Source organism: Aquarana catesbeiana, linkage group LG10 (genome assembly GCF_042186555.1).
Source record: "Aquarana catesbeiana isolate 2022-GZ linkage group LG10, ASM4218655v1, whole genome shotgun sequence".
NCBI lineage: Eukaryota > Metazoa > Chordata > Amphibia > Anura > Ranidae > Aquarana > Aquarana catesbeiana.
Window position 1 is genome coordinate 57,210,918 of NC_133333.1, and position 25,311 is coordinate 57,236,228.

Sequence of the window (25,311 nt, forward strand, 5' to 3'; positions counted from 1 at the left end):
CCGAAGAAACCTCTGTGAGGCTACGCGTCCCTTGGGTCCAGCGATACCATAAAGCAGTTGTGGGGTAGCAGGGCTCTGACTGTGAAAATTGTCTCCATACGGAATCTTCTGTATGTCACTGACCTGTTCAGGGGGTTTTAAATTCAGAATCAGTCTGAATTTCCCTGTGGGTTTTTTCACTACGAAGATGTGTGAATAGAAACCCTCTCCCTCTGCCTTTGGTACTCTGAGAACCACATTTTGATCTTCCAGATCCCTTAGTGCTCCCAACAGAGCCTCGGCCTTTGCCGTGCACCTGGGTAGGTGCGTGACAAGGAATCTCCGCGGGGGAGGATTTGTGAATTCGAGACGGTACCCCCTTCTTATAACCCCTAGGATAAAGTGATTGGGGGATATTGCCTCCCTCTATGGGAGGAAGGCCCCCAGTCTTCCCCCCACTGTGGTTGGGAAGTCATTGGCTTTTACGGGGCTGCTCAGGAGGGCGAAAAATCGCCCCTCCTCTGCCCTTGCCTTTTTGACCCCAAGATCTCTTTTGCCCTTCCGGCTTTGGAGCTTCTTTACGTTTTTGCGGACGAAACCCCTTTTTTGTTTGTGCAGGGGTTTTCCGCTTAAGTGGGAAGGATTTCTTCCTGTGTGCTGTGCGGTCCAAGACGGTCTCTAAACCTGGGCCGAAGAGAAGGTCTCCTGCTAAAGGTATCCCGCACAACTTGACCTTAGAAGCGCCATCGCCTGGCCAAGTTTTTAGCCAGAGGGCTCTCCTGGCAGAATTGGCCAGAGCCGCTGATCTGGCCGACATGCGGACTGATTCTGCCGAGGCATCAGCTATGTAGGCGATACCCCGCAGAATCGTAGGGAAAGAAGATAGAATGGTTTCTTTGGCCGTTCCAGCTTCAATATGCTCTTGGATCTGGGAGAGCCAGTGCTCCAGATTGCGAGCCACAACTGTGACAGCCAATTCAGGCTTTAAATTGCCAATTGTTGAGTCCCAAGTCTTTTTGAGGAGAGAGTCTATTCTCTTATCCAAAACATCCGCCAAGGCCCCCATGTCCTCAAACGCCAGGTCCGTGTGTCTGGAGACCTGGGAGAAGGCAGCATCTAACGTGGGATTTTTATTCCAGATAGATGCAGGATTCTCTGAGAACGGAAATCTCCTCTTTAAGGATCTAGAAAAAAAAAAGGCTTCATTTCGGGATCCTGCCACTCCTGTTTAATAGTTTCAACCAGTACCTCTTGTACTGGAAAAACCTTTCTCTTTTGTTCCCCTAAGCCCCTGTACATTTGGTCATGGAGGGTCAGGGGTTTCTTGTCCGCCTGAATACCGAGGGTTGTATAAATAGCCCCTAAGAGGTCCTCTACCTCCTCCAGGGACAATTTATATCTGGAGGATTTCCTGGACTCCCCGTCCTGGTCCTCACCCTCTGAACCATCCTCGGAATCGGAGGAGGAACTGTCTGGTTGTCTTTGTTCCACTCCGGAAGGGTCTGGAGCTTCCTCTGCACTAACTGAAGTTGCAGGTTGGGCAGGAGCAGAGCCCTGAGCCTGAGGCGGGGTTGTATCCTGGGGAGCTGGATTAATGGGAGGCTGAAACCTTTCAAATAAGGCTTTAAATGAAGAAAAAGTGGACGAGAGCTCTTTTACTGAGGCTGCTAGTCCTGACTCCTGTTCAGAGTCCCTCTCTTTAACAAGGCAGTCTATGCAGTCCCTACACAAGACCTTTGTCCATGACTCCCCAAATGTGTCCCTGCAGGAGGCACACCTCTTTTTAGAGCTATGTGTAGATTTAGATTTCTCTGTAGCTTTCACATAGCTTTTTCATACATGAAAAAAAAAAAATACAAAACATTTTGTCACTTTAAAAAACTAGGATACAACCCTGGGAGTGCACTAGACCCTCCTTAAATATGTGGGGATCTGAGCCTCCCTCCCCCTGACCACCCAGGGTGTTTGCCCCCCCATGACAGGAACTATACATGGAGGGACAATCCTAGATAAAGAGTACCCTTCCCCAGGGCGCTCTTACCTTAGGAAGGCTGGAGGTAGTGTTCGTTGGCTGAGCATCCGCTTCCGACATGACTGCAGGTGGTTGCTACTACCGAGTGCCACGCTGCCTGTGCGCGTTCCAGACTCGTCTCCAGCCTGTGCCTGGCTTCCCTATCAGCTCCGCGACCCGCAACCGGAAGTCGCGGGTCAAAGGCAAGCATTCGCCCTTCTGCCGGAAATGACGTCGCCCGTCATCTAAACACTGCATGGAAACGCGTCTAAAACAGACGTTTTTAGACTCCAGTTTCTAGCTGTCAAGTTAAATCACGTCCCGTGTACATGAAGCCTAAAAGTCTTTTTTTTTTTTTTTTTTTTTTTTTTGTAGGTTTCAATAAAATATCATCTGCTGATCCTGTGATGAAGGTCTTTGGGCACCTATAAGGTGACAACACTGTCCTTGCCTAATAATTGTCTTGCATTGTCACATGGGCTTCTGATGGAACTAAAAGTATCAATTTTCAACATGCATTATACAGTTAGTGCCGGTTCACACCACAGCGACTTGGAATCCAACTTGTCAGAACTCAAGTGTCCGACCCAAGTCGCTGGACACAAGAAAATCCATTGAAGTGAATGAGAGCTGTCTTAATGTACACTACTGAAGTTGCTCCGACTTCAGAAAAGGTTCCTGTACTACTTCAAAGCGACTTCTAGCCGACTTGTACCCATAGATGTCAATGGAAGTTGCCTCCAAGTCAGATCCTTATCTTAATTGATGTGATTTGGAGCCGACATTACAGGAAGATTTCCAAGGAATTCCCTGAAGTTGCTTGGCAAAGTTGTGCCGACTTTCAGGTCGCTTTAGTGTGAACCGGCACTTATGGTCCATTGTCACCATCAGGAAACTCTCCCTGAGAAATGCTATGCAACCCAAGTATATACATGTAGACAGGAAGTGGCTGCAAAACAGGGTTGCATGATATCAGCAACACTGACATGCAACAAGGATGGAAAAAAAAAAAAAAGTGAAAATAAGTTGTTGTTTTTTTAAATGGCAATTGTTTGATACACAGTGCTTCACCGCAGTAAATGCAATTCGGTTATACATCAACTTTAAAATCACCTGCTGGGTCGTAAATCCAACAGTAGTTATAAGGGCCGAAACAACGAATCGATTATGAAATTAAATCGATTACTATTTTCATAATCGATTTATCGGCCAGTAATATAATGGGGTTAATAAAAAACAAAACTAAACTAAAAATTAGCCCTTTATAGTACAAATAGCAAATAATCGCTATTGTAAATATTGCTCACTGTTCCACAGTAAAAAAAAAAAAAATGAACCCCTTACAGTAGCGATTATGTGCTCTTTTTGTACTATAAAGGGCTAATTTTCGTTTTTTTAACCCCATTATGTTACTAAATGTCTTAGGCCTGGTTCACATCTATGTGTTTTTTGGTCCTTTTTGCAGAAACACACTACAGTTCATTTACATGGTTTCCTATGGGACACGTTCACATCTATGCTTTATTCAGATGCTGCGTATTTGGAAAGGGTCAAGGACTTTTTTCAACGCAAAACAGTGCTTTTTTGGTTCAATATATTTCAATGGAGAAGCCGCAGAAAAGCATGTAATGTATATTTGCAGCAATTTGTGTTTTTTAATCTCCCAACAACAAATTGGCCAAAAAAAAAAAAAAATTTAAAATGCAAATCACAGCAAAATCATGTGTGCAAAAATCTAAACACACAGCAAAAAGCACTGCAGAAACAGATCAAAAGCAAACTGCATAGGTGTGTACGGAGCCTTATGCTGGCCAGATGGATCAATTTTCAGACGAGAATATTCATACGAAAAATCTTTGTACAGTCGCTGAATGGAAGAATGTCGAAAATTTCACTTGCCTTTAACATTCAGTTTTAAAATGAATGTAATTTCTGAATGAAAACCACATAACACTGTCTGAAAATCCCTTTGACCAAGAAGTTTTCTATTTCTAAATTTTCCCATCACTGTGGTTGAAAATGAACGTCGATTTGACCCCACTAACGATTAGAAAATTGAACAAAGGTTCTTAAAATTACTTTTTTTTTTTTGTAAGGAAGACATCGTTTTTGTATGGCCAGCATATAATATATTACAAAAATAGTAAAAAATATGCTGTGCTTTAGAATATTACACAATAAATGCGTGCTGAAGATTAAAACAAACACATGTAGTGTTAATGTGACGTAAGTGACATATGTGACATAGAATAAAACAAATATGTCAATTAAAACATAAATATTAAAGTGCTCATGTGCATCCAAGTGCTTTGTAACACAGATCCAGTGTCCAGTGGTATATAGGGAACACCACTAGTCCCACTTTAAATAGCAAAAAGTGCTATTGTGCAAAAACCAAGTCTTTTTATAAAATAATGCTGTGACAGTCCTGTTGAAAAAAGTGCATATGCGTGGTATCCAGTAGTAGCACTGCTGACATGCTTATAAATCCATGTGTCTAAAAATGATAGTTGTTGCAGATCATGCATTGGTGCTCTTATTCCAGTGACCCCCTAGGTATTAAATGCTCACCTTGGAGAGTGTGACAGTATCTCGGGAATAAAAAGCCTTGATAGTGTGATATCACTTTAAACGTTTTATTAAACAAATAAGAACAATCCCCCAACGGGGTACTCACATGTACCAGGTGCGTCAGTGCACCACTCTGTATATGGCATGAAATATTACAGCGGCTGGTTTTGGAATGGTATATGCTTCCTCCTAGACAGATAGACTGCCTGTTGTACCGTCCTGGCCCCTCCCCTACACGTGTTCGATACAGGGTAATTGTATCTTCATAAGGGGGAAATTCATGTGTAACGCTTGCAGCTGGTTAGGCTTTGGGTTGATTGAGGCTCGCAGGAATTGTATTACTTTCCTAATATCATATATTACAGTTCTGTTTGAAAAATCTGCAAAACAGTCTAACTTTTTTTTTTCTTTAAATAAAATTTGATCTCGGAGTCTGATGATATTTACCAGATTCAACCTCTAATAGTATATACAGTATATCTCTTCTGTCTGTTATTCTCAGAGTGGATTAGAGATTGTGCTCCCTAACCATATAGTTGATTAAAGGGGTTGTAAAGGTAAAAATTTTTTCACCTTAATGCATTCTATGCATTAAGGTGAAAAAACTTTTGACAGTACCGCCGCCCCCAGCCCCCCCGTTTTACTTACCTGACGCCTCGAATCTTCGCTGCTCGTCCTCGTCATCTTCATTGCAGCTCAGCCTGGTCGCTGATTGGCTGCAGTGGATGGATTGAAAGCAGCGCAGCCATTGGCTCGCGCTGCTGTCAATCACATCCGATGACGCAGCGCGCCGGGGGGCGGGGCCGAGTGATACAGCGAGCGGCTATAGCCGCCGGCTGTATCACGGGAGCGCGCCCGCAAGCACTCACCACCGTGCGAGGGAGCTCGCATTAAGGTGGTAAATGCTTGCGGGGAGGAGCTGAAACAGCCGCCGAGGGACCCCAGAAGACCAGGTTCGGGGCCACTCTGTGCAGAACGAGCTGCACAGTGAAGGTAAGTATAACATGTTTGTTATTTTTAAAAAAAAAAAAAATTAACTTTACAACCCCTTTAATTATATTTACCACTGCATAGAGATATTTAAGAATTGCCTTTTTTTTTTTAAAAACTTTACATATTAACTAAATTATACACAAAACTTTTAAGGTTATTAACCAATTAATCGATAACAATAATCGGCCGACTAATCGATAATGAAAATAATCGTTAGTTGCAGTCCTAGTAGTGATTCATCTCTATTACCCAGCCATGCGCAACTGACCTTGGATAACCCTGCCATTCACTCAACAATAAGGGAAATACAAGCCTAAGGCCTCTTTCACATGATCGGACCGTTCAGGTCCGCCTGTCAGTTTTGACGGCGGACCTGAACGGGCGCTCCATGTTAGCCTATGGAGGGACGGATGTCAGCGGAGACATGTCCGCTGACATCCGACCCGGTCCAATCTGCTAAAAGCAGACGGATGGCCCTACGTCCAGGTCCGTTGCTGGCGGATCAGATCGGGTGAGATCTGATGAAAATGGACATGCTGTCCGTTTTCATCCAATCCCTCCATAGGCAGCAGCGGCGCCTGACAAGCCCCTCCCCGCTCAGTCAGCAGAGAGGGACCTGTCATCCGCCGGCTCAGCGGAGATCAACGGACTGATCTCCCGCTGAGCCAGCGGAGTCCACCTCGTGTGAAAGGGGCCTAAGAGAAGCAAACTCTCCAAGTCCCCAAAACCACAATCTGATCATTGTGTGCATCCGAATGCTTTTTCCTCTACAACGTGAAGGCTCCCTTGAATTTTGTGAACTTCTAGACGAACTAGAAGTCACAGCGTGTGCCTTGGAAAACTTTGGGCCGCAATGACACCTGAGAGTTTCTGGAACACCAGCAGAAACACAAGTATCTGCAAGCGTTACCGGAAATGCAATGTGCTTGCGGGGCCATTGTCTCTTGGCACCCTAAATATGGGTAGCAGTTCCTCGTCTTCTCACATGAAAAGTGTGCAAAAATGCAGAACGCAAAACAGGCTTGGCTCAGTGCCAAAAAAGGTACATGAGCTTCTTTGATGCATTTGTGGAATGTAGGGAAGGGAAGCCATTAAAGTAAATGGACTATCCTGTGTTGTCGCACAATGAACTTGCCAAAAAAAAAAAATCATGCCATACTGTGTTGCTTAGGCATGAAAGCAGGGGAATTGCAGTCTGCTCACACAATTTGTAAAAATATCTGCCATTCTGAAGCTAGAAAATTATATATATATATATATATATATATATATATATATATATATATATATATATACACACACACACAGTGGCTTGTGAAAGTATTCGGCCCCCTTGAACTTTTCAACCTTTTGCCACATTTCAGGCTTCAAACATAAAGATATAAAATTTTAATTTTTTGTGAAGAATCACCAACAAGTGGGACACAATTGTGAAGTGGAACGAAATCTATTGGATATTTTAAATTTTTTTAGCAATTAAAAAACTGAAAAGTGGTGCGTGCAAAATTATTCGGCCCCTTTACTTTCAGTGCAGCAAACTCACTCCAGAAGTTCAGCGAGGATCTCTGAATGATCCAATGTTGACCTAAATGAGTGATGGTGATAAATAGAATCCACCTGTGTGTAATCAAGTCTCTGTATAAATGCACCTGCTCTGTGATAGTCTCAGGGTTCTGTTGAAAGCGCAGAGAGCATCATGAAGACCAAGGAACACACCAGGCAGGTCCGTAATACTGTTGTGGAGAAGTTTAAAGCTGGATTTGGATACAAAAAGATTTCCCAAGCTTTAAACATCCCAAGGAGCACTGTGCAAGCGATCATTTTGAAATGGAAGGAGTATCAGACCACTGCAAATCTACCAAGACCTGGCTGTCCCTCTAAACTTTCAGCTCAGACAAGGAGAAGACTGATCAGAGATGCAGCCAAGAGGCCCATGATCACTCTGGATGAACTGCAGAGAACTACAGCTGAGGTGGGAGAGTCTGTCCATAGGACAACAATCAGTCGTACACTGCACAAATCTGGCCTTTATGGAAGAGTGGCAAGAAGAAAGCCATTTCTCAAAGATATCCATAAAAAGTATCATCTAAAGTTTGCCACAAGCCACCTGGGAGACACACCAAACATGTGGAAGAAGGTGCTCTGGTCCAATGAAACCAAAATCGAACTTTTTGGCCACAATGCAAAACGATATGTTTGGCGTAAAAGCAAAACAGCTCATCACACTCAACACACCATCCCCACTGTCAAACATGGTGGTGGCAGCATCATGGTTTGGGCCTGCTTTTCTTCAGCAAGGACAGGGAAGATGGTTAAAATTGAGGGGAAGATGGATGCAGCCAAATACAGGACCATTCTGGATGAAAACCTGTTGGAGTCTGCAAAAGACCTGAAACTGGGACGGAGATTTATCTTCCAACAAGACAATGATCCCAAACATACAGCAAAATCTACAAAGGAATGGTTCACAAATAAACGTATCCAGGTGTTAGAATGGCCAAGTCAAAGTCCAGACCTGAATCCAATCGAGAATCGGTGGAAAGAGCTGAAAACTGCTGTTCACAAACGCTCTCCATCCAACCTCACTGAGCTCAAGCTGTTTTGCAAGGAAGAATGGGCAAGAATTTCAGTCTCTCGATGTGCAAAACTGATAGAGACATACCCCAAGCGACTTGCAGCTGTAATCGCAACAAAAGGTGGCTCTACAAAGTATTAACGCAAGGAGGCTGAATAATTTTGCACGCCCCACTTTTCATTTTTTTATTAGTTAACCACTTGACGACCGCCTCACACCGATGTACGTCGGCAAAGTGGCACGGACAGGCAAAATCACGTACAGGGTACGTGATTTGCCTTCCGCGGGTGGGGGGTCCGATCGGACCCCCCCCCGGTGCCCGAGGCGGTCGTCTTTTGTCCAGCGGCGATCGGTGATGAGGGGGAGACCATCCGTTCGTGGCCCCCCCCTCGCGATCGCCGCCGGCCAATGAAAACACTCCTTTGCTGCTGTATGCTAAACAGCAGCAAAGGAAGTGATGTCATCTCCCCTCGGGTCGGTATTTTCCGTTCCGGCCCGAGGAGAGAAGACATCTATGTGAGTGCACCAACACACACACACACACAGTAGAACATGCCAGGCACACAAAACACTTCGATCCCCCCCCCGATCGCCCCCCGATCCCCCCCAATCACCCCCCCCCCCCTGTCACAAACTGACACCAGCAGTTTTTTTTTGTTTTTTTTTGTTTTTTTTCTGATTACTGCATAGTGTCAGTTTGTGACAGTTACAGTGTTGGGACAGTGAGTATTACCCCCCTTTAGGTCTAGGATACCCCCCTAACCCCCCCTAATAAAGTTTTAACCCCTTGATCACCCCCTGTCACCAGTGTCACTAAGCGATCATTTTTCTGATCGCTGTATTAGTGTCGCTGGTGACGCTAGTTAGTGAGGTAAATATTTAGGTTCGCCGTCAGCGTTTTATAGCGTCAGGGACCCCCATATACTACCTAATAAATGTTTTAACCCCTTGATTGCCCCCTAGTTAACCCTTTCACCACTGATCACCGTATAACCGTTACGGATGACGCTGGTTAGTTCGTTTATTTTTTATAGTGTCAGGGCACCCGCCGTTTATTACCAAATAAAGGTTTAGCCCCCTGATCGCCCGGCGGTGATATGCGTCGCCCCAGGCAGCGTCAGATTAGCGCCAGTACCGCTAACACCCACGCATGCAGCATACGCCTCCCTTAGTGGTATAGTATCTGATCGGATCAATATCTGATCCGATCAGATCTATACTAGCGTCCCCAGCAGTTTAGGGTTCCCAAAAACGCAGTGTTAGCGGGATCAGCCCAGATACCTGCTAGCACCTGCGTTTTGTGCCTCCGCCCAGCCCACCCAAGTGCAGTATCGATCGATCACTGTCACTTACAAAACACTAAACGCATAACTGCAGCGTTCGCAGAGTCAGGCCTGATCCCTGCGATCGCTAACAGTTTTTTTGGTAGCATTTTGGTGAACTGGCAAGCACCAGCCCCAGGCGTCAGGTTAGCGCCAGTACCGCTAACACCCACGCACGCAGCATACGCCTCCCTTAGTGGTATAGTATCTGAACGGATCAATATCTGATCCGATCAGATCTATACTAGCGTCACCAGCAGTTTAGGGTTCCCAAAAACGCAGTGTTAGCGGGATCAGCCCAGATACCTGCTAGCACCTGCGTTTTGCCCCTCCGCCCGGCCCGGCCCAGCCCACCCAAGTGCAGTATCGATCGATCACTGACACTTACAAAACACTAAACGCATAACTGCAGCGTTCGCAGAGTCAGGCCTGATCCCTGCGATCGCTAACGTTTTTTGGTAGCGTTTTGGTGAACTGGCAAGCGCCAGCGGCCTAGTACACCCCGGTCGTAGTCAAACCAGCACTGCAGTAACACTTGGTGACGTGGCGAGTCCCATAAGTGCAGTTGAAGCTGGTGAGGTGGCAAGCACAAGTAGTGTCCCGCTGCCACCAAAAAGACAAACACAGGCCTGTCGTGCCCATAGTGCCCTTCCTGCTGCATTCGCCAATCCTAATTGGGAACCCACCGCTTCTGCAGCGCCCGTACTTCCCCCATTCACATCCCCAACCAAATGCAGTCGGCTGCATGAGAGGCATTTTCTTTATGTCCTCCCGAGTACCCCTACCCAACGAACCCCCCAAAAAAGATGTCGTGTCTGCAGCAAGCGCGGATATAGGCGTGACACCCGCTATTATTGTCCCTCCTGTCCTGACAATCCTGGTCTTTGCATTGGTGAATGTTTTGAACGCTACCATTCACTAGTTGAGTATTAGCGTAGGGTACAGCATTGCACAGACTAGGCACACTTTCACAGGGTCTCCCAAGATGCCATCGCATTTTGAGAGACCCGAACCTGGAACCGGTTACCGTTATAAAAGTTAGTTACAAAAAAAGTGTAAAAAAAAAAAAAAAATATGAAATAAAAAAAATAGTTGTTGTTTTATTGTTCTCTCTCTCTCTATTCTCTCTCTCTATTGTTCTGCTCTTTTTTACTGTATTCTATTCTGCAATGTTTTATTGTTATTATGTTTTATCATGTTTGTTTTTCAGGTGTGTAATTATTTACACTTTACTGTGCTTTATTGTTAACCATTGTTAACCATTTTTTTGTCTTCAGGTACGCCATTCACGACTTTGAGTGGTTATACCAGAATGATGCCTGCAGGTTTAGGTATCATCTTGGTATCATTCTTTTCAGCCAGCGGTCGGCTTTCATGTAAAAGCAATCCTAGCGGCTAATTAGCCTCTAGACTGCTTTTACAAGCCGTGGGAGGGAATGCCCCCCCCCCCCCCCCCACCGTCTTCCGTGTTTTTCTCTGGCTCTCCTGTCTCAACAGGGAACCTGAGAATGCAGCCGGTGATTCAGCCAGCTGACCATAGAGCTGATCAGAGACCAGAGTGGCTCCAAACATCTCTATGGCCTAAGAAACCGGAAGCTACGAGTATTTCATGACTTAGATTTCGCCGGATGTAAATAGCGCCATTGGGAAATTGGGGAAGCATTTTATCACACCGATCTTGGTGTGGTCAGATGCTTTGAGGGCAGAGGAGAGATCTAGGGTCTAATAGACCACAATTTTTTCAAAAAAGAGTACCTGTCACTACCTATTGCTATCATAGGGGATATTTACATTCCCCGAGATAACAATAAAAATGATTAAAAAAAAAAATATGAAAGGAACAGTTTAAAAGTAAGATTAAAAAAGCAAAAAAATAATAAAGAAAAAAAAAAAAAAAAAAAAAAAAAAACACCCCTGTCGCCCCCTGCTCTCGCGCTAAGGCGAACGCAAGCGGCGGTCTGTCGTCAAACATAAACAGCAATTGCACCATGCATGTGAGGTATCACCGCGAAGGCCAGATCGAGTGCAGTAATTTTTCCAGTAGACCTCCTCTGTAAATCTAAAGTGGTAACCTGTAAAGGCTTTTGAAGGCTTTTAAACATGTATTTATTTTGTTGCCACTGCACGTTTGTGCGCAATTTTAAAGCATGTCATGTTTGGTATCCATGTACTCGGCCTAAGATCATCTTTTTTATTTCATCAAACATTTGGGCAATATAGCGTGTTTTAGTGCATTAAAATTAAAAAAAAGTGTGTTTTTTCCCCAAAAAATGCGTTTGAAAAATCGCTGCGCAATTACTGTGTGAAAAAAAAAAATGAAACACCCACCATTTTAATCTGTAGGGCATTTGCTTTAAAAAAAATATATAATGTTTGGGGGTTCAAAGTAATTTTTTTGCAAAAAAAAAAAACTTTTTCATGTAAACAATAAGTGTCAGAAAGGGCTTTGTCTTCAAGTGGTTAGAAGAGTGGGTGATGTGTGACATAAGCTTCTAAATGTTGTGCATAAAATGCCAGGACAGTTCAAAACCCCCCCAAATGACCCCATTTTGGAAAGTAGACACCCCAAGCTATTTGCTGAGAGGCATGTCGAGTCCATGGAATATTTTATATTGCGACACAAGTTGCGGGAAAGAGACAATTTTTTTTTTTTTTTTTGCACAAAGTTGTCACTAAATGATATATTGCTCAAACATGCCATGGAAATATGTGAAATTACACCCCAAAATACATTCTGCTGCTTCTCCTGAGTATGGGGATACCACATGTGTGAGACTTTTTGGGAGCCTAGCCGCGTACGGGACCCCGAAAACCAAGCACCGCCTTCAGGCTTTCTAAGGGCGTGAATTTTTGATTTCACTCTTCACTGCCTATCACAGTTTCGGAGGCCATGGAATGCCCAGGTGGCAAAAAAAACCCCCCAAATGACCCCATTTTGGAAAGTAGACACCCCAAGCTATTTGCTGAGAGGTATAGTGAGTATTTTGCAGACCTCACTTTTTGTCACAAAGTTTTGAAAATTGAAAAAAGAAAAAAAAAAAATGTTTTTTCTTGTCTTTCTTCATTTTCAAAAACAAATGAGAGCTGCAAAATACTCACCATGCCTTTCAGCAAATAGCTTGGGGTGTCTACTTTCCAAAATGGGGTCATTTGGGGGGGTTTTGTGCCACCTGGGCATTCCATGGCCTCCGAAACTGTGATAGGCAGTAAAGAGTGAAATCAAAAATTTTCACCCTTAGAAATCCTGAAGGCAGTGATTGGTTTTCGGGGTCCAGTACGCGGCTAGGCTCCCAAAAAGTCCCACACATGTGGTATCCCCATACTCAGGAGAAGCAGCTAAATGTATTTTGGGGTGCAATTCCACATATGCCCATGGCCTGTGTGAGCAATATATCATTTAGTGACAACTTTATGAAAAAAAAAAAAAAAAAAAAAAAAAAAAAGTGTCACTTTCCCGCAACTTGTGTCAAAATATAAAATATTCCATGGACTCAATATGCCTCTCAGCAAATAGCTTGGGGTGTCTACTTTCCAAAATGGGGTCATTTTGGGGGGTTTTGTGCCACCTGGGCATTCCATGGCCTCCGAAACTGTGATAGGCAGTGAAGAGTGAAAGCAAAAATTTACACCCTTAGAAATCCTGAAGGCGGTGATTGGTTTTCGGGGCCCCGTACGCGGCTAGGCTCCCAAAAAGTCCCACACATGTGGTATCCCCATACTCAGGAGAAGCAGCTAAATGTATTTTGGGGTGCAATTCCACATAGGCCCATGGCCTGTGTGAGCAATATATCATTTAGTGACGACTTTTTGTAAATATTTTTTTTTTTTTTTTTTTTGTCATTTTTCAATCACTTGGGACAAAAAAAATAAATATTCAATGGGTTCAACATGCCTCTCAGCAATTTCCTTGGGGTGTCTACTTTCCAAAATGGGGTCATTTGGGGGGGTTTTGTACTGCCCTGCCATTTTAGCACCTCAAGAAATGACATAGGCAGTCATAAACTAAAAGCTGTGTAAATTCCAGAAAATGTACCCTAGTTTGTAGACGCTATAACTTTTGCGCAAACCAATAAATATACGCTTATTGACATTTTTTTTACCAAAGACATGTGGCCGAATACATTTTGGCCTAAATGTATGACTAAAATTTAGTTTATTGGATTTTTTTTATAACAAAAAGTAGAAAATATAATTTTTTTTCAAAATTTTCGGTCTTTTTCCGTTTATAGCGCAAAAAATAAAAACCGCAGAGGTGATCAAATACCATCAAAAGAAAGCTCTATTTGTGGGAAGAAAAGGACGCAAATTTCGTTTGGGTACAGCATTGCATGACCGCGCAATTAGCAGTTAAAGCGACGCAGTGCCAAATTGGAAAAAGACCTCTGGTCCTTAGGCAGCATAATGGTCCGGGGCTCAAGTGGTTAAAAAAGTTTCAAAAATCCAAAAGATTTCGTTCCACTTCACAATTGTGTCCCACTTGTTGGTGATTCTTCACAAAAAATAAAAATTTTATATCTTTATGTTTAAAGCCTGAAATGTGGCAAAAGGTTGAAAAGTTCAAGGGGGCCGAATACTTTCGCAAGCCACTGTATATATACTGTGATTCTGTACTTGCCAAATATGCTGCAGAAATCTCCCTCCACTGAGTCAGTCTGCAATCATTTTTAACTGTGGGCAGCTGAAGCTGTTGCTTTTTCACTTCCTGTATTGACACAAACACACCACCAGCTCTGCAGCTCTCATTGACCCTCTTATGACTCAACCCCCCTCCCTTCCTGGCAAACTCTCATGAGAGTGAGCTGTGTATGATGTCATAAGCCTAGGCTTCTTTCCCATACAAGAAACAGGAAGTGGGCTGTATAAGGTATTTACTGGCAGAAAAAAAAATGTTTTACTATCCAAAGTTAAAACAAGAGCAGAAGATTTAATAGATGGAAGATGAAAAAATACTTTAGTTCCACTTTAAGTTGACCACAGACGGTTTAAATCTCAGGAACTGGCTGAGATTCGAACTAGGTATGGGCAGGCTGAATGTACCCAAGTTGATTGATAAACTTAGGTACAGTACAGCCAGCCTGCGGGATTATTTTACATGCGGTTATTGCTAGTAACTGTAATTGCCGCTAGCAATAAACACTGAGTTATGTTCTCCAGGCAGGGACAGCTTCCCCCACCAGGAGAACACAATATCTCTACAGGACAGATTTCCCCATCAATACAGACAACTACAAGTTGAGACAGTAGAGAAATGATCTCTCAAAATCCACAAATCAAGTTCAAAGTAGCAGTATGCACGCTCAACCTGTGATAAGCCCCAGCATTTCACTAGCCTCCAATACAGCTGCACAGCCACCAACATTTTACATCAATTACTAGGACACCTATTTAGCTAATGAGCACAAGGTCTCAAAGGCCCTAAGGCAACTACAAAATCAGGTATGACATTTTTATTAGAACGTAAACACGATTAGCACATGAAATACAATTCATAATAATAACAGTAATATTGCCTTTTAAAAAAGGAATTCCAGGTATGGGTGTTTTAGACGAAGTTACATTGGGTCCAGCTTGGACCTATGTAACATAATTGCATGATGCTTCTAGAAGCTGGAAATCACTGTAGTAGACATCGCTAGTCTAGCGATCTCCACTAGCTTCTGGATTCCGTGCCAAGCGGCTGCCTTGCTGTATTCTGATAGCAGTAGGTCAGCTGCCTGGCAAGGGCCTCATTTAGAGAATGCTTTGCATTCTCTGAATGGATGAGGTGGAGAACGCAACATCACCAACCTACTCTCCACCTTGTCCAATCAGAGAACGTTTCACATTCATTCAGAAAATTTTCTAAATGGTGTATGTGTCAAGTGGCCAACTTTCAGCTGCTCAGCATGGGATCCAGAAGCGAGTGGAGATCACTAGACTAGCGATGTCTACTACAGGGATTACCAGCTTCCAGGGGCATCAGCCAGTTATGGTAGATACATAGTTGGTCCAAGCTTGACCAATGTCACTTTGTAAAAAAAATATTCATACCTCAAATGCCTCTTTAAAGTGGTTTTGAACCATGTGAAGACTGCATTCATTTCCTTTCCAAGGTTTTCTTTCCATTTTCATCTGGTGATCCAGCCAGTAAGTCTGTTTTGCAAAAGAACAAGCTCTCTACCAGATGTACCAGTTTACAGGAATGAGACAAAACATTTAACACCAGCAGGGGTACTTACAGTGATCATCTTTTATGTAAAACCTTTATCCTCAAAAAGGAAAAAAAAAAAAAAAAGTTTGCTGCAACGGCTTAAAAAGTTATACAAAAAGTATAGCTGCTGACTTTTAATAAACGGACACTTACCTGTTCCACGGTCCAGCGATGCGGCCGCACGGAGTGCCGCTCTGCTCCTCGTCGCCTCCATTGAAAGTGTGGGCACCCGGCCGTGACAGCTTGCGGCTTCACGGTTGGGCGTGCACTGTGCTCTCCCAGTGGACAGGCAATCTTCTGGGACCTGTCACGTGTCCCAGAAGATTGCCGAGAGGGAGGGGCCACCTAGGGGGAGAGGAGGAGTCACCTAGGCTGTGGCATGTAAGGGGGCAAGGAGTGCTTAAAGTGGAGTTCCACCCACTTTTACAACTCTTCAGCATCCCTCACTAAACTGTGCACTGTAAACAAATTGGATATTTTTTCATTTTTTTTCTCAGCACCTACTGTATATCTGCTGTATTCATTTTTCACTTCCTCCTCCCTGGCCAGGGCCCATCTCATCATTTCCTGTTTGCAATGCCTTCTGGGAAGGGGCGGCAACTGCCTCAAACTGCCGTTGCTATGGAAACCTGACCTGAAACCTATTACACTGCTTGTGCTGCACTGAGCATGTGCGAGATCTGCAAGGATGAGATCCAGGAAGAAATACAGTCTGGCTTCAGATGCCCACACTTAAGATGGCCACGGCCTGCTATAAGTTTATAAAATAACAAACTACTGCTATAAACTAACAAAACAGACATTAGTTTACAGACTAACTTTACCAGAATACATTAAGCTTGTGTATTATAGGTAGAGGTCGACCGATATGGGTTTTTCTCTGGCCGATGCCAAAGCCGATATTTAGAAATCGCGGTGGCCGATGGCCGATATATGATGCCGATTTTTTTTGGGCCGATATATTTGGCCGATTTTTTTTTTTTTTTCCCCTTCATCTCATAAAATCTAACAGTTAGACCCCTTTCACACTGGGGCGTTTTTCAGGCGCTTTTGGGCTAAAAATAGCGCCTGTAAAACGGCTCCCCTGCAGTCTGTGTGAAAGCCTAGTGCTTTCACACTAAGGTGATGCGCTGGCAGGATGTTAAAAAAAAAGTCCTGCAAGTGGCATCTTTAGAGCGGTGTATACCCCTCCTCCACGCCCATTGAAATGAATGCGCACCGCTGCCGAAGCGCCTACAAAGCGTTTCGGCAACAGCGTTTCAGGGGCGCATTTAACCCCTTCTTCGGCCGCTAGCTGGGTTATAAGTGCCCCGCTAGCAGCCGAATAGCGCCGCTAAAATGACGGTAAAGCGCCGCTAAAATTAACAGCGTTTTACCGTCAACGCCTGCCCGCTCCAGTGTGAAAGCAGCCTTAAGTAATAAGTGATACAGAAAATTTTTTATATTTAAACATTTATTAAACAAAACAAACCTCCAATCAGTTCACTTGTATGTAGAATTTAGATTAAAAAAAAAAATAACTATATCTTAAATATTAAATACGCATAAACAGGTAATCAAAACTTTTGGACGAAAAAAAATGGGCTAACTTTACTGCTTTTTTTTTTTTTTTTTAAATATGCGTTTGAAAGACCGCTGCGCAAATACTGTGTGACATAAAATATTGCAACAACCGCTATTTTATTCCCTAGGGTCTCTGCTAAACAAAAATATATATAATGTTTGGGGGTTCTAAGTGATTTTCTAGCAGAAAATACAGGATTTTTACTTGTAAGCAACAAGTGTCAGAAAAGATTTAGTCTTTAAATGGTTAAACTGAAAACTTCTCCACGGAGTTCAGTCTATTGATAAAAGAACCTGAAAGAGATACAATGTATCTTCTTATCAGACTTGGCAGGCTGCCCAGAGGAGGAGAGAAGAAAACTTCACACAACCTGCAATTGACTTCTATTACAGAAGTCATTTGCAAGTCCTGCTGAATCGGCTTTTTTTGCTGAATCGGCTTTTTTTATCAGCACAATAGGCTGATGCCATTAAGTAAAAAAAGCCAAATATCGGCCGATATATCGGTCGACCTCTAATTATAGGGGTATTTTTATTTAAAAAGTATCATTTCAGCCGGAACACCACTTTAAAGCGGACATCCCACTTTTGGGTGGAATTGCGCTTTAAAATTACTGCTGGCATCCAACTTTTGAGGTTTTCTCTAGGTGTGGTCAGTGGAGCTGACTCCTAGAAAAAAAATCTTTCTGGCTCCTGCACTGGACAGACTGGCTCCTGAATTGTCCACCACCTGGGCACATATTGAAACTTCTCCCCACTTCCTGCAAGTACAGAAGAGGGTGACAAATCTTTCCAACTTGGGATATGGACTAAAAAAAAAAAAAAAAAAAAAAAAAAAAAAAACACACCACATTTTCTTGAATGGGGAAGGGAACTTTTTTCAATTTTTATTGTCTTGAGGTCTTCCTTGCCTGAAGACAACTTTATCCCTCTCCATTTATATTCTTGTAAGGGCATCACAAGCACAAGAAATGATGGCAAAACCTGAAGACTGGGTACACACCTATGCGAATTGGGTGCGGCTTACACCGCATCCAATTCACAGAACATTTTAAAATCTATTTGTTTCAATCAGTTTGGTTCACATATGTGCGTTGCATTTGTACTCCGCATTGCCCAAATAAGTGTGCATTTTCTAGGCAGTGCGGTGCAAATTGCAGGCATATATTCTTCTATGGGAACGCATCTGAGAGATGCGTTCCGTTGTGAACAGTGAATTCTCTCCCCCTCCTCACTACACATCCCCCCTCTCCCTGCTCAGCTACAACAGAGAGGCACAGCTGAACAGCTGCTTTTTCTATTCGCGGAGAAAACGGATCTGGAATTCGCACCGCATGTGTGAACCCAGCAAAAACATAAGGCACGTTATACATTATGCAATTTTTTTCCTTTCACCATGGGTTGATGGGGGAAGCCGGCAGAACACAATGATTAATGTTGCCGGTTATAGCTGGCGGCACTAATCGTTTAGGAAAAAACATGATAGGCTGGTTGTATGCAAGTCGATTGATGGATCAACTTGTGTACAAACAGCTATCCCATACATGCATAAAAATTTGACAGGTCCCTACTGGCCAGCTTAGCTCTTCCGCACCTCTTCTGAAATGTTAAACAAAAAAACTTTTACAGATGTTCAAACATTTTCTTAAAACAATAAGGAAGCAGGAATTTGTTTAGTACTGAGGTTCTCCAGTCAGTTTACTACAACTGACAATTTATTGTAACATTGTGTTCATTTGTATTGACTCCCACAATCAAAAAACGTAGTGCCCGCTCATACCATGTGTGTTTTCCTGCACCTGATCATAGCCAATCTTAGCAAAAGCACACTGGAAACAATTGTTTTCTATGTGCCCAAATCATACCACAATGCTGATACGATTTGCAGTGTGTAAAAAGCAGACATGCTGTATTTTTCTGCACCTCATCGGCTGACGCGTCAGTTCACTGCAAAGCACATTACAGCATGAAGACTTGAATGGAATGTTAGTTTGTATACTCCGGATAACATTTAGGCCCCATTCACACTTGTCGATTTGAAATAACGGGTGGAATCGCCCCGATTCCACATGCAATCGCTGCAAAATGCACAATGCCTTTGGAGGCCATTCATTCTAAATGGCATCCCAAACAGTGCGATTTTGCTGTCACTAACGTGCTACAATCACAGGAAACCACCTCTTTAAAAATCACATTAAGCTTGTCGCCCCAAAAAAAGAGCAAAAGCTTCTTTTGGGCAAACACACATACAGCGGGCAGCACATCGAAGTGAACAGGCATCCCTACGTGCAACATGTGGAACCACATGATAATCACCCACACAAAATCATGAACGGGAATGCAAGTTCCTGCTTTGTGAAGTGTGAATGGAGCCCTACAAAGCCCTTCCGCCTGGCAGCACCAGGGTTCGTCAGCACTACCTGCCTGGAGTTTGCAGGTTCTCACTGTATCTGCATGGGTTTCCTCCGGGTACTCCGGTTTCCTCCGACACTGCAATGACATGCTGGTAGGTTAATTAGCTCCTGTCTAAATTGGCCCCAATATGTGTATGAATGTGAGTTAGAGTCCTTAGATTGCAGGCTCCTTGAGGGCAGAGGACTGATGCAAATGTATAATATATGTGGAAAGAGAGTAAATTGACAGCACTATATAAGTACTTGTATCAAATAAAGCGATGTACTGAAATATCACAGTCACGTGTTTTTTTAAGGAAGTAAAGAGAGCGAGCCTCCGTGCCGCAGATACATGGTCACATCATCCTGGCAGGGCACGCTTCACATCATGGCCAGAACACTGTGAACATGTTAGTAATTGGAAATATACAAGTGATATCACCCAAAATAAAAATATACTTTATCAGGACTGGAGAGACTTTAGAGGTGTTTGAGCACATCTACAAGGAGAATGTGACATTGGCTTGCAAATAAGCAGCAGTTTTAAAGGTGAACTTTACTTCCACTTTATATTTTGGAATTTCTTTTTTTTTTTAAACGGAACTAAAACCCCTCTATAAAAAAAACTGAGAACAGGCAGGCTTTGAAACATGCACGGTCTCTTCTGCAATAAAATACTCCTACCTGGACAGGGCTTGATTAAAAGTATCATGGGCCTTGTACTGAGGATTTTGGTGGGCATTTTTATGGAAATAAAAATAGATAAAAATTGCAAACAATTTTTTGTTAAAACAAATTAAATATTCAAAATACTAACTAGATAGGTTTTTATTTTTAAGCTAAAGGCGAATGACGTGTATTGTGCTCCCTTTGCCTACTGGGATATGCACGTTACATATCCCAGGAGGTATAGCCTTTCATTCAGAAAAGAAGGAGGGGGCGGGCCTATAAGTGCGCCCCCCACCCCCCCTTGAATCTGGAACACCCGGAAACCTACCAATGACATCACAGTAAAACATGGTGGTGTGGGACCGAGTGCTGCCAGAAGAGAAGAGGTTCTGAGCTGGACAGCGCTGGATATGTTAAATGTGCTAAAACACCCCACTAGATAAGCAAGGGTTGTTAAAAAAAAAAATAATCAACAATGCTATTAGTAATATGCAGCATTAAGGGTTTAATGTACTGCCACCTGTCACTGACACATTAGTAACCAGTGGCAGTTAATGAATCCCTTTGTGCTGCATTAGTGGCACCAGTGTTTATGAACCCCTTCATGCTGCAGAGACTGCACTGCAAAGCCAGAGAAAGCTTCAGGTTCCCCAAAGAGACGGATGCCTGCCCCCCCCCCAGCATGAGATCCACCTAACTCCAGTACAAAGACTCTGGGACAGCTCCTGTGATATGGTGGGTGGCGGGAAAGGCATAACAAGTAGTGGGGCTTTTATTCAGCTCCCGATTTTCACCCATGACTCATGGTCCACGATGATGCCACATCACCGGATCACATGCAGGCGCACTTCCACCACTGGACCCACCCCCCCACCGAGCAGACACTGCCATACAGTAGCAGCACTCGCCTCTGGAACCGCACCTAGTCAGCCAACCGAGCGAAGCCATGTTTTTAATGGGAACGCTTCTCTAGTCACAGACATTTACGGACAGTAGAAAAGTGCCTGGTTTTTACAACACTGGAGGCTGGGCCGTTAGTTAGGGGCCTGGAGCTGTAGCTCAAATAGCTGCTACGTTAATCCAGCCCTGTACCTGCCCTCTCACCTTCTCCTCCAGCCCTGCTTACAGTGCCAAGCTATTGTGCCAGGATGATGGCCTCCTGCGCAAGAATGTCATCACCCCCGCCGGCCAATGAAGAGGCCCAAAGACCAGTGTCTTGCCGAGAAAGTTCCCCAGGCGGATAAGGACCCCTCTGTACTGCGCTTGCGCAGTACGAACGGCCACAGGGCCGCCGAAAATAGACGAAGATGAACAGCTGATCGTCAGCTGTAAACGGCGCCTGCGTACTACATTCTACCCTATGTCCATGTTAAAGCCCCACCATCCAAGTGGACATAGAGGTAGAATAATAATACGCCGAGCGCAGCGAGGCCGTGCCCGAAGCGTGGTGAGCATACCGTGCCCGCAAGGGGCCTGTTACAAATTCTTTTTTATTAAAATACTCTTGGCATGCAGGCGCCGTGTACAGCTGACTCAGTTGTTCAGCTTCGGCTTTCGGCGGCTCCCTTGTTGTTCCTACTGTGCAAGCGCTGCGCCTGCGCAGTAGAGGGGGGTCCTTATCTGCCATGGGGAACTTTCTCGGCTGAACACCGGCACTTAGAAGAAGATGCTGGTGCTGGACAGGGAAATATGGAGACTTTAGTCCCACTTTAAAGGATAAGTTCACCTTTTGTAATCTTTTCCACACCTTTTCCACTCACCCAACGAATAAAATTCAAAGTACTAACAATTAATAAAGCCATCCATAACTCTCCTCAGCTACATCACTAATCTTGTCCCAAAATACCAACCAACCCGTTCTCTTTGGTCCTCCCAAGACCTCCTGCTCTCTAGCTCCCTTGTCACCTCCTCCCATCCTCGCCTACAGGATTTCTCCAGAGCTTCTCCCATCCTTTGGAACTCCCTACCCCAATCTGTCCGACTATCTCCTACTCTATCATTAGACGATCCCTGAAAACCCTTCTCTTTAAAGAAGCCTATCCTGCTTCTAACTAATACACTGTTTTACTTCCTCCATCGGCTATTACCTTTTGTATCAATTGACCCTCCCTTTTTAGATTGTAAGCTCTAATGAGCAGATCCCTTTGAATCATCTTGTACCTAATTGTAATGTAACTGTAATGTCTGCCTTTATTTTGTTAAGCACTGCACAAACTGTTGTCGCTATAAAAATCCTATATAATAATAAATAATAATAATTAGGGTTGCACCGATACTAGTATCGGTGCCGATACAGAGTACCTGTACTCGGGCAAATGCTCCCGATGCTTCCCCCAATACCTTACATTCCCGAAAGTCAGTGGGTGGGAGAAGGCAGAGCACGGGTCCTGGCACAGTGAGTCCTTGCAGTGTAGCGGAGGAAGGTAAGCCTGTGGGCAGGGCTGTGGGTCGCAGCCGTGTTCATCTATCACCAGCATCGGTGACCGGGCCGTCAGAATCATTAACGGAAGTGACGGCCCGAGTCTCCATCAGAGGCTGTACATGGCGACACCCATCTTGGTACACCCTGAACTCGGCCTCAGTAGCCTGCAGTCACAAGGCGGCAGCGGACATCTTGTTACACCCAGCCCATATAGTTCACTAACTATATGGGCTGGGTGTAACAAGATGTCCGCTGCTGCATTCTGACTGGGCTTACTGAGGCTGAGTGCAGGGTGTATCAAGATGGGCTCTTGTATACTCACTGTCAGTCATCACATATCGTCGATTTTATAACGCCTACCAAACTGTTTCACCTACCACAGCCCATAAGTGCTACCTATCAGTGCCAGCCATCAGTGCCCATCAGTCAGTGCCACATATTGGTGCCACCCATCAGTGCCATCTATCAGTCCTGCATATCAGTGCCAGCCATTAGTGCTGCAAATCTGTGCCCATAATTATAAAGATGATATTGTGAGTCTGTATCGTGCTTTGAAAACTGTCACTTGACATTAAAAAAGTATTGGTAATCGGTATCAGCGAGTACTTGAAAAAAAAAAAAAAGTATTGGTACTTGGTCTCGGTCTTTAAAAAGTGGTATCAGTGCAACTCTAATAATAATTTACATCCATATTCATGTTACCGCCCCGGCCACCCCCCCCCATCCCCCCAGTCTCTGTTTTCACAGCACGTGGGGGATCTTCTCCCTCTAAAAAAAAAAATAAATAAATAAAAAAAAAGGGGTCCCCAAACTTTTTTTTCTGTGACAACCATTCACAGGGCTCCCCTGTTTACGACACATGTAACTGCGTGAGAATCACACACAAAACCGTGAGCATTCAAATTAGTGCGACTGCAACTTGATCCAATATTCAGTGCGATTCTTACTGTGTTTTTTTTATGCTTCGTGAATTTTATTGTAGGAGACTGAACTTTATACACAACACTGACAAGAACACAGGTACATGCAGTTTAGGTGCGTGTTCCATTGAAATCTATAGGGCCAAAACCACTCTGCAACTGCACCACAGTAGCACATGTACCTTTTCCAAAAATGCTCTGTGCTGCATTGATGTGAAATGGGCACCACTGCCAATAATGTGATTTCAATTGTTGTATGATTCCAGGTTGCTGAAATCACATTCGTGTGAATCCGACCTAACACAGGAGAAGGTTACTGGCCGGATCACCAGGTGAAAACAGGGGGGAGCCTAAAAAAGAGAAAAATACGATTGCAGCCACCACATCGAATGATTGGTGAGCTGCAATATAATACATTTCTGGTTTTGGGTTTATTATAACTGTAAAGAACATTTTTTTTTTTTTTTTTAATCCTGGATAAAGTAAAAGAAGGTAACCTCCTGTCATTGTTTTTGCCATCTTTGTCCCATTGGGGAGATTCCCTTTCACTTCCTGTCCCATAGCCAAAACAGGAAGTGAGGGGAAATCCCTGCAAAGTGAGGGAATGGAATGCCGGGGTGTCACCAGAACTAGTGTCCCCAATGGAAGTTTTCCACTGTTTTCCTGTTCTGGTGACAACCTAAAACTTAGGATTTTCTTTAACTTTTGGTGATGATAATAAATAGGATGGGAGAAATCTCCAGAACAGGCAGCAATAAAAACCTGACAGGGGGTCTAATTCCTCTGCACTCTATAGAAAAGCTAAATGAAGTTTTCTCCTCCAGTGACCCCCTCCAGGAACACAACGGAAGTCCTGTGGTCGGAGGTGAGACTCGAACCCGCGGACTGGTGGTTACACAGAGCTCGGCTGAGGCCGCCCCTCCCATACAGGAGACAATGAAGCACCAGGTGAGGGTCCTCTATGCCGTGCACATAGGCCGCGCTCTGAGGACATGCTGGGACTTGTAGTTCGGTCAGCAGCACACATACACACAGGCCTTCCTCTCTCCTCCCAAAGCCCATACACTCCAGCAGTCCGCCCCTCCCCCAGCTTCTCACCTGTCCCGCTGGCCTTTCCATTGTCACCGGAGGCTCCACCGGCATTCCCGCCACCTTTCGCCCCTCCGCTGTTCCCGCGCCCGGGATCGTCCCCGCTGGCCGCCTTGTCCGCCATCCGCACCCAGCGCGTGCACACACACTGACACCGCCGCTAAGACACCATACACTCCTCACTGCAGCGCAGGCCACGCCCCCTCAGGTGACCAAGTTGAGGACAGACGCGACTCTGCGTCCGCCATGTTGCTTACTGGCATAAAGGGCAACGTGCTACGTCATGGGGGCTAAGTGGCTTTTCCCGCTCTGTATTGCGCGTGCTGCTGCAGAGATTCAACAGACTGTGTGTAACATATATCCCTACTGGGTACACATGGGGCAGTAAACCAGGCCTTGTTTTCTCTCAGAAAATAGATGCAGGCACTGACACCCCAACCCTGACAAGACCCCCTTCCCTGGGGGAGGGGAGAAAAATGATGTGAACCATGGTGTAGTCAGGATGCAGAACTTCAGTGTGGACAGGACGCCATGTTGATGAATGTGTAATGTACAGGAGGGGTGGCACAACAGGCTAAAATTAAAAGCCCCCCAGTACAGAGCCCCCCGAAATA

The 25,311-nt window shown here is 44.3% G+C and overlaps 1 protein-coding gene across 1 annotated transcript in view; it reads right to left on the reverse strand.

The window, feature by feature from the left end:
• BAX (BCL2 associated X, apoptosis regulator) overlaps nucleotides 1–24,928 on the reverse strand; it is a 106,050-nt gene extending 81,122 nt beyond the window's left edge. The window contains exon 1 of the mRNA XM_073602233.1: nucleotides 24,707–24,928. Within this exon, the coding sequence (XP_073458334.1) occupies nucleotides 24,707–24,821 (115 nt within the window). The 5' untranslated portion in view covers nucleotides 24,822–24,928. The remainder of the gene's footprint in view (nucleotides 1–24,706) is intronic.
• Nucleotides 24,929–25,311: the final 383 nt, after the last annotated feature.